This window comes from Scylla paramamosain, chromosome 5 (assembly GCF_035594125.1).
Source record: "Scylla paramamosain isolate STU-SP2022 chromosome 5, ASM3559412v1, whole genome shotgun sequence".
NCBI classification, from domain to species: Eukaryota; Metazoa; Arthropoda; class Malacostraca; order Decapoda; family Portunidae; genus Scylla; species Scylla paramamosain.
In genome coordinates this window covers 4,809,192-4,819,191 of record NC_087155.1, presented here as the reverse complement: position 1 = coordinate 4,819,191, position 10,000 = coordinate 4,809,192, and the positions used below count along the sequence as shown (strand labels likewise).

The window sequence follows — 10,000 nt, the reverse complement described above, 5'->3', positions numbered from 1 at the left end:
TTTTGAATGCTATTAAATGCTAATGATGATCTTGGATTACTGGTACAGTAAAGAAGCAATCAGTAAAAAAACACTGAGCCATTGTTTACATACACAGCTGATGAATGCTCACTGTTAATTTCACTATGGATGGCAGTGGTGGTGGCAGTGGCAGCTGTAATCTGCCCTTCTCACTAAAGTAGCATCACTGAGAGTGGTGGTTGCAGTCTTCTCACTAAAGTAACATCACTGGGAGTGGTGGCTGCAGTCTTCTCACTAAAGTAGCATCACTGGGAGTGGTGGTTGCAGTCTGCCCTTCTCACTAAAGCAGCATCACTGTTGGTGGTGGCAGCAGATGACGGGGATGATGGCGATGGCAGCAGCACACTTAGTACTACCACTGTGGGTGGCAGGGATGGCAGCAGCACACTTAGTACTACCACTGTGGGTGGCAGGGATGGCAGCAGCACACTTGGTACTATCATTGTGGGTGGCAGGGATGGCAGCAGCACACTTGGTACTATCATTGTGGGTGGCAGGGATGGCAGCGGCACACATGGTACTATCATTGTGGGTGGCAGGAATGGCAGCAGCACAGTTAGTGCTATCATTGTGGGTGGCAGGGATGGCAGTGGCACACTTGGTACTATCACTGTGGGTGGCAGGGGTGGCAATGGCACACAGCCTTCCCCCACATTAGTGTTACTCTGCCCCATGTTACAGACTTCTTTGTGCTTGTTGTGGTCCATCATTGTGTTAGGGTTTTGAGTTCTGTGTTAGGATTTCAAGTCCCCTGCATTGCAATTTGACTTAGAAGCAAAATGACACCTTGTGCTATACATGATTTGCATTATAATATTATGTGTTAATGGCAACCTGGCTGTAGTTGGCTTCCATGCCCTGACCTCTTGGTTTTTATATCCCTTTTCAGAAGTGACTGTTTAAATATTGTTTTCTACCATAAAACAAATCTATCCCAATATTTTCATTATTTCTTAGTGATTCCAATTTTATATGTTATTTTAAGATTGTAATGAGGGAAAGTGTATCACTTGTTTGTGCAGTGTAAGCTTCTTGATTTTTGGCTGAAATCTGCATTGCAGATTTTTATGAATGATGAGCAAAAAAAAAAAGAAAGAAAAAGAAAAGGGATTAATTTCAAAACAACAGCTATAAATGTGCATCCACAGGACTATGATTAAGAGTGAAGGCCTTCGATAAATTTGGTACATGGGCATTTGGTGGGGAGGAGCATATGTGACTTTTGTGTGATGCAGGCTTCATTATATTTTTTTCATCAATTTGCTATACAGTTAAAGTAATTAGTTTAGGTAACACTAAGCTCAGAGTTTTAGCAACCAGAGATGCTAATTTTTTAAGAGCTTTTGACTCCTTGTAAGGTTCCAATTGTGTAATTCTTATGTCTCTGGACTTGAATTATTAATTGGTGGTAAAGGAATCAAGTAACAGATCATTATTGTACAGAAAAGTAAATAATATATAAAGAAAATATAAAGTCAAAACAAAGAAAAATTAGATTGTGTGCATGGAAAAGCAAAGAAAAAGACATTTTCCACAAAGTTATTCCATGTGGATTTGTTGTTATTTTATGATTAAGGATGCAATTATACGAAATTGTACTTTAATTTTTCAGTTGAGCAAAGGCCTGTGTGGATCTGGTCAGGGAAAGGTGGTGGATGTGTTACTGAATATGAGACGGCAGCGCATGGGCCTCATCCAGACACATGACCAGCTGAGGTTTTCATATCAAGCAATTGTTTATGGTGCACACAAGCTTGTTGAAGTAAATGGAAAGGTATGTCATTAGTAAAATTGTTTTAGGTTGGTTTTTGCAAAATCATTGATTTCATCAGATTGACCATGGTATGAAGTACTGTAGGTTAAATTAATTTACTGTGGGTTGGGTTTGTGTGGAAGATCAATATTTTTATTTTCACAAGGAAGTGCAAGGTAAAAGAAGTAAAAGTCTACTGCCAGGAGGAGGCAGTAGACACCTGCCGAAACGATAATTACTCCCAGTGAGGTCTGAAGCACTGTTCAGGGGGTGCTGTGAACCTATCATTAAACCCAGCTGTGACCTCACTGAACGTTTCCCTTTGTGTCTCACAACACAAGGAGGCAATCACAGCCTGCCCTCTAAAGATAACTCTCTTCCTCCACACAAAACTACAAGCACCTAATAACACACACACCCTTCACTCAAATATTTTAAAATCATCATGGCGACTCCTACACCAGCCTCGGAGTCCCCATCTGGGGAGGGGACCATAAATGTCCCCAGGTCGGACTGCCTTTCTGTCGACGACCCTAAGTGTCTTGACACCCCCCTCAACTTTTTCTTCATTAACTTCTGCAACATTCGCGGTCTAAGATCTAATTTTCAATCTGTAGAACACCACCTCTCCTCTTCTAAACCTCATCTTCTTTTCCTCACTGAAACTCAGGTGTCTGAGGCAACTGACAGTAGCCCCTTTTCTGTTCCCTCCTACTTTCTCTATCCTCATTTTCGATCCAAAGCTGGGTGTTGCATTTATGTGCGCAATGACTTAACCTGCTCTCGTGCCCACGCTCTTGAATCTTCCGAGTTTCCACCATCTGGCTATGACTACAGAGTCACTCTCATACTAAATTTATCTGTGCTGTATACCTCTCTCCTAACTCCTCTGACTATAAGAAATTCTTTGACTACTTAACTTTCAAAGTAGAGCACATTCTGACCCTCTTCCCTTTTACAGAGATCTCCATTCTTGGAGAATTCAGTGTTCACCACCAGCTTTGGCTTTCCTCTCCCTTCACTGACCATCCTGGTGAACTAGCCTACAACTTTGCTATCCTCCATGACCTAGAGCAATTGGTGCAACACCCTACTCATATTCCTGACCGTCATGGAGATACGCCCAACATTCTTGACCTTTTCCTGACCTCTAATCCTTCTGCTTATGCTGTCACCCTTTCTTCTCCGTTGGGCTCCTCCGATCACAATCTCATATCTTTATCTTGTCCTATCACTCCAATCCCTCCTCAGGATCCCCCTAAGCGAAGGTGCCTCTGGCGTTTTGCCTCTGCTAGTTGGGGGGACCTGAGGAGGTATTTTGCTGATTTTCCTTGGAATGACTACTGCTTCTGTGTCAGAGACCTGTCTTTGTGTGCTGAGTGCATAACAGAGGTGATAGTGTCTGGCATGGAGGCATACATTCCTCACTCTTTTTCTCGTCCTAAACCTTCTAAACCTTGGTTTAACACAGCTTGTTCCCGTGCTATACATGATAGAGAGGTAGCCCACAAAAGGTACTTAAGCCTTCCATCACCAGAATCTCATGCACTTTATATTTCTGCCCGGAACCATGCCAAGTCTGTTCTCCAACTAGCCAAAAACTCCTTCATTAACAGAAAATGTCAAAACCTTTCAAGATCTAACTCCCCTCGTGATTTCTGGCATCTAGCCAAAAATATCTCCAATAACTTTGCTTCTTCTTCTTTCCCTCCTCTACTTCAACCAGATGGCACCACTGCTATCACATCTATTTCTAAAGCTGAACTCTTAGCTCAAACCTTTGCTAAAAACTCTACCTTGGATGATTCTGGGCTTGTTCCTTCCTCTCCTCCACCCTCTGACTACTTCATGCCACCTATTAAAATTCTTCGCAATGATGTTTTCCATGCCCTCACTGGCCTAAACCCTCGGAAGGCTTATGGACCTGATGGGGGTCCCTCCTATTGTTCTCCGAAACTGTGCCTTCGTGCTTGCACCTTGCCTAATCAAACTCTTTCAGCTCTGTCTGTCAACATCTACCTTTCCTTCTTGCTGGAAGCTTGCCTACATTCAACCTGTTCCTAAAAAGGGTGACCGTTCTAATCCCTCAAACTACCGTCCTATTGCTTTAATTTCCTGCCTATCTAAAGTTTTTGAATCTATCCTCAACAGGAAGATTCTTAAACATCTATCACTTCACAACCTTCTATCTGATTGCCAGTATGGGTTCTGTCAAGGCCGCTCTACTGGTGATCTTCTGGCTTTCCTTAAAAAAAACTGAGTCTTGGTCATCCTCTTTTAGAGATTTTGGTGAAACTTTTGCTGTTTGCCTTGGACATATCAAAAGCTTTTGATAGAGTCTGGCACAAAGCTTTGATTTCCAAACTACCCTCCTACGGTTTCTATCCTTCTCTCTGTAACTTCATCTCAAGTTTCCTTTCTGACTGTTCTATTGCTGCTGTGGTAGACGGTCACTGTTCTTCTCCTAAATCTATTAACAGTGGTGTTCCTCAGGGTTCTGTCCTGTCACCCACTCTCTTCTTATTATTCATTAATGATCTTCTAAACCAAACCTCTTGTCCTATCCACTCCTACGCTGATGATACCACCCTGCACTTTTCCACGTCTTTTCATAGACGTCCAACCCTTCAGGAGGTAAACATATCACGCAGGGAAGCCACAGAACGCCTGACTTCTGATCTTTGTAAAATTTCTGATTGGGGCAGAGCAAACTTGGTATTGTTCAATGCCTCAAAAACTCAATTCCACCATCTATCAACTTGACACAACCTTCCAGACAACTATCCCCTCTTCTTCAATGACACTCAACTGTCCCCCTCTTCTACACTGAACATCCTCGGTCTGTCCTTTACTTATAATCTGAACTGGAAACTTCACATCTCATCTCTAGCTAAAACAGCTTCTATGAAGTTAGGTGTTCTGAGACGTCTCCGCCAGTTTTTCTCACCCCCCCCAGCTGCTAACTCTGTAGAAGGGCCTTATCCGTCCATGTATGGAGTATTCTTCACATGTCTGGGGGGGTTCCACTCATACTGCTCTTCTAGACAGGGTGGAATCAAAAGCTTTTCGTCTCATCAACTCCTCTCCTCTAACTGACTGTCTTCAGCCTCTCTCTCACCACCGCAATGTTGAATATCTAGCTGTCTTCTACCACTATTTTCATGCTAACTGCTCTTCTGATCTTGCTAACTGCATGCCTCCCCTCCTTCCGCGGCCTCGCTGCACAAGACTTTCTTCTTTCTCTCACCCTTATTCTGTCCACCTCTCTAACACAAGAGTTAACCAGTATTCTCAATCATTCATCCCTTTCTCTGGTAGACTCTGGAACTCCCTGCCTGCTTCTGTATTTCCACCTTCCTATGACTTGAATTCCTTCAAGAGGGAGGTTTCAAGACACTTATTCATCAATTTTTGACCACTGCTTTGACCCTTTTATGGGACTGGCATTTTAGTGGGCATTTTTTTTTTATTAGATTTTTGTTGCCCTTGGCCAGTGTCCTTCCTACATAAAAAAAAAAAACTTGATGGACTGAAAAAGATCTTTAAACATGGAACACTTGGTGTAGGTGTAAAGAGAGGATTATATAAGGGAACAGTGCTCCCTCTTAAACCTAAATTTTTCAAGCTTGAACCCATTATTTCTTGTTCTGCCTTGGTTGCTGAAGAATTTTCCTTATGTCCCCCTTGTTATAACCCTTATACTACTTAAACTTCTATCAGGTCCCCTCTTAACCTACATCTCTCTCTAAAGAATGTAAATTTAACAGTTTCAAACTTGCCTTGTAAGGAATACTTCTCACCCCCTACATCCTTTTAGTCATTCTCCTTTTATACTGATTCTAATAGACCTATATTCTTATCTTTGTGTCATCCACAAATTTACTAACATCACTATTAATTCCACTATCCAAGTCATTTCTATTTATTAAAACCAACAATGTCCCTAATACTGATCCCTGTGGCATCCCACTAATTACATGACCCCATTCAGATTTAGAGCTGTTTATTACAACTCTATGCCACCTGTTGCTTAGCCATGACCTTATCCAGCCTAACATCTTCCCACCTATCCCATGTGCCCTAACCTTTCTCAGGAGCCTCTGATGGGATACCTTGTCAAATGCTTTACTAAAGTCCAGATATAAGATGTCATAACTATCACCATTATCTGCTGCCTCATACACTTTACTGTAAAAACTTAAACAAGTTTGTCAGGCAAGACTTCCCCTTCATGAAGCCATTTTCATCTCACCAACTCCCCTCTTCTAACTGAGTGTCTTCAACCTCTTTTTCATTGCTGCAGTGTTGCATCTCTTTTTATCTTCTACCACTATTTTCATGCTAACTGCTCTCCAGACCTTGCTAAGTGCATGCCTTCCATCCTCTCATGGCCTTGCTGCACAAGACTTTCTTCTTTCCCTCACCCCTGTTCTATCCACCTCTCTAATGCAAGAATTAACCAGTATTCTTAATCATTCATCTCTTTCTATGGTAAACTCTGGAACTCCCTGCCTGCTTCTGTATTTCCAACCTCCTATGACTTGAACTCTTTCAAGAACAAGATTTTTAAGATACTTATCCTGCAATTTTATTTTACTCCACTTTCAACTCTATTCAGGGACAAACTCTTTCAAGAACAAGATTTTTAAGACACTTATCCTGCAATTTTTGACTGCTTTCAACTCTAGTCAAGGACTGGTACCTCAGTTTTTTTTTATTGCAGTTTTGTTGCTCTTGGCTGGTGTCCCTCTTACATAATGAAAAAAGTTTTATCAGTCAGCATTGACAGAAGGCCAAATGTAGGCAAAGGCTCTTTCTCATCCACTTTAGAGAAATGAAAAGTTGGCTTACTTTCTAATAATTGATATTTATCGATGTGTCTCGTAGGATCCTTGTGAAGAAAGCAGCAGTGAGGAGCCGTCCTTGGCAGATGAGTCACCTCCTCAGCCTCCACCTCGCACAGACTCCCTCACTCGCTCCATGATAGAAAGTCAGTTAACACAGGAACTTCAAGATGGCACCGGCACAGACACAGCACCAGAAGATGATGAAGAGGACTTTGATGAGGACAGCAGAGGAAGTAAGTGAATACAGAATTTGTAGAAACATGAGGCTTGTTATCATATTTTGAAATGTGTTAATAAGGGAAAATGAAAGATGAAGCATGAGGTTTTTATTATCAAACATTTCAGCTGTTACCTCCTTCAATGAGTGAGAATGCAAAAGCTGCAATGTTAGAAAATAAATTACTCTTGTTTTATCCTGTTTTATTCATTTATTTATTTTTCACCACCACAATGCAGACACTTGAGTTACTTATAGAAGCTCTGTCTGTGATCTACTGTGTGCATTTGTGGTGCCTTTTCAATTACCTTCTCTTTCTATTACATGAAGGATTTATTTTTGCTCTTCCTGACTTATTTCCATATGAATATTATTAGAAGATATTGCATAAGCTTGAGTATTAATTAAAATTCCCTTACAATTGTAGTCTTTCTCTGACAGTGTTGAAAGATATTTTTTGAGGAAGAATTGAACTTGTAAGGGCAAACATGCTGATACAGACATATCTATGGTAGATATAGAGATTGAGTGTGAACAGTTTTACTCCAGTCACTTAAGTTAAGGGCAATGAAATCAAAGCACAGTGATGATAGAAATGAGTATGTGGAAAGTATGTGTGAAAGATGAAGTAAACCTTTGAAGCTGAAGTTGTTAGCACAAAAAATCATAGGTTGGAACTTGACTTACTTGGCTGCTGCAAAGGGGTCCAAAGTACAAGTGGATCTTGAGGGATATAGAGAGTTATATATGTAGTCAGGTTCCCATTAACATGGGTTTGGTTCTGCTAATGACTGGTGTTAAATGCAATGAAAGCAGTGACAGAAAATGACATTGGTTCCAACCTTGCTGAGACATGCCTCTCAAAGATTAAAATATTTCCAGACTACCTACAACTCTGAAAATTTTTTATGCATATAACTTAGAGTAACAAGTAAATAAGAGTTCTTAAATATAAAAAAACTAATGAACAAAAACCAGTACAGTATAGTAACTCATGAAAAAATCACATCAAGCCATTGTTTATACACTGCTGGTGAATTCTCATTGTTGATACCACTTCATATCACATATTTATATTTTATATTCATGACTAAATAACTTCCTTATTAACCTTAGATACTTGTCAACACATTGAATGCAAATACCAACCTTGGATTACTGGGACAATAAAGAAATAATCATTAAAAACTTTGTCAACCCATTGTTTATATAGGTAGTTGATGAACACTCACTTTTGATATCACCTCATATCTTCATCATTTGGTGTTCACACACACACTATGTTAACCCTTAAACTGCTGTGATCAAGAATTTTCCCAGTGAACATTTTTAATTTTCATAGTGTGCTTCCTTTCAAATGTGTTTTTTGTGGTCACTGGCCATTTTCTTCTTTCACCATGAGAGTCAGAGAGATGATGACAAGGTGCTACATCAAGTTTTTTTTGTGAGATGTGGGAGATGTCTGGCATGTGTGTGTATGTGTGTGATATAGAGAATATTACTGGGGAAGGAACATAAAGGGGGCAAGGAGATAGAGGGAGTAGAAATGCAAAAGGAACAAATGGAGAAAGAACTAAAACGAGTAGGGGACAGGAAAAAAAATATTTATTCCTTAATACTTCCTCTCTTCTAATTCTTCACTCACTCCTCACACATGCTGCTTATATCTATTCTCTCTACTTTCTTCTGTACTCCCATTCTCTCTCTTCACCCTTCCTTCACTTCCTTGCCCAATGTTCTCCCTGTCCTCTATTACGAACTCCTTTCCTCCTACTGCACAATACTTCTCTTCCACCCCATGTCCATCTCTCTCTCTCTCTCTCTCTCTCTCTCTCTCTCTCTCTCTCTCTCTCTCTCTCTCTCTCTCTCTCTCTCTCTCTCTCTCTCTCTCTCTCTCTCTCTCTCTCTCTCTCTCTCCATCTCTCTCTCCCCCCATCTCTCTCTCCCCCCATCTCTCTCTCCTCCCCTCATCTCTCCCCCTCTCATCTCTCCCCCCTCATCTCTCTCTCTCTCTCTCTCTCTCTCTCTCTCTCTCTCTCTCTCTCTCTCTCTCTCTCTCTCTCTCTCTCTCTCTCTCTCTCTCTCTCTCTCTCTCTCTCTCTCTCTCTCTCTCTCTCTCTCTCTCTCTCTCTCTCTCTCTCTCTCTCTCTCTCTCTCTCTCTCTCTCTCTCTCTCTCTCTCTCTCTCTCTCTCTCTCTCTCTCTCTCTCTCTCTCTCTCTCTCTCTCTCTCTCTCTCTCTCTCTCTCTCTCTCTCTCTCTCTCTCTCTCTCCCTGTTTCCTTCTCACTTTCAGCCAGTTTCCCTCACTGGCAACAACAGGACAAGAGATGTGAGGGACAAGGCAGTACAAACAGAGCTTCCTACAGAGTTCTGTAAATAAAATGTGACCATTTGTCATGGTATTTTATTTATCTTTTTCATGTTTGATCACATTGGTGGTGTGAATACAGATGGAGAGGTGGGAGGGAGAAAGGGAGAAAACACTTTCAGAGAGATATACACGAGAGAGAGAGAGAGAGAGAGAGAGAGAGAGAGAGAGAGAGAGAGAGAGAGAGAGAGAGAGAGAGAGAGAGAGAGAGAGAGAGAGAGAGAGCCATGCCTGTAGGTGTCGCTTGCCTGGATCTGTCATGTCTCCTGCTTAGAGCCATTGTTCTACTTGGCAAGTCAAATTTTCATGCACTTCTTGGAGCATGTCAAAATTTGAGTACCTTATATCTGCACTAATAATTCATGTACCACTTTGGAGTGTGCCACACCTTCATATGTGCCTCCCCTCCTCCTGTGGCCTTGCTCAGCAAGACTTCCTTCTTTCTCTCATCCCTGTTCTGTTCACATCACTAATGCAAGGGTTAACCAGTATTCTCAATCATTCATCTCTTTCTCTGGTAAACTCTGGAACTCCCTGCTTGCTTATATATTTCCACCTTCCTATGACTTGAACTCTTTCAAGAGGGAGGTTTCAAGACATTCTCTCTCTCTTTCAAGAGGGAGGTTTCAAGACATTCTCTCTCTCTCTCTCTCTCTCTCTCTCTCTCTCTCTCTCTCTCTCTCTCTCTCTCTCTCTCTCTCTCTCTCTCTCTCTCTCTCTCTCTCTCTCTCTCTCTCTCTCTCTCTCTCTTTTATCTTCCATTCTATCTGACATCTCTATAGGAACTGGAATTT

General features: G+C 41.4%; 1 protein-coding gene across 4 annotated transcripts in view; it reads left to right on the top strand.

Annotated features, from left to right (window-relative positions):
- LOC135100441 (tyrosine-protein phosphatase non-receptor type 1-like) overlaps positions 1–10,000 on the top strand; it is a 171,750-nt gene that overhangs the window by 20,176 nt on the left and 141,574 nt on the right. For all 4 annotated transcript variants that reach the window (XR_010268711.1, XM_064003331.1, XM_064003332.1 and 1 more), the window contains exons 6-7: positions 1,634–1,795; positions 6,662–6,854. Coding sequence is in view for 3 of the 4 variants with exons in the window: in XM_064003331.1 (XP_063859401.1) it covers positions 1,634–1,795; positions 6,662–6,854 (355 nt within the window). In the remaining variant the exon portion in view is untranslated. The remainder of the gene's footprint in view (positions 1–1,633; positions 1,796–6,661; positions 6,855–10,000) is intronic.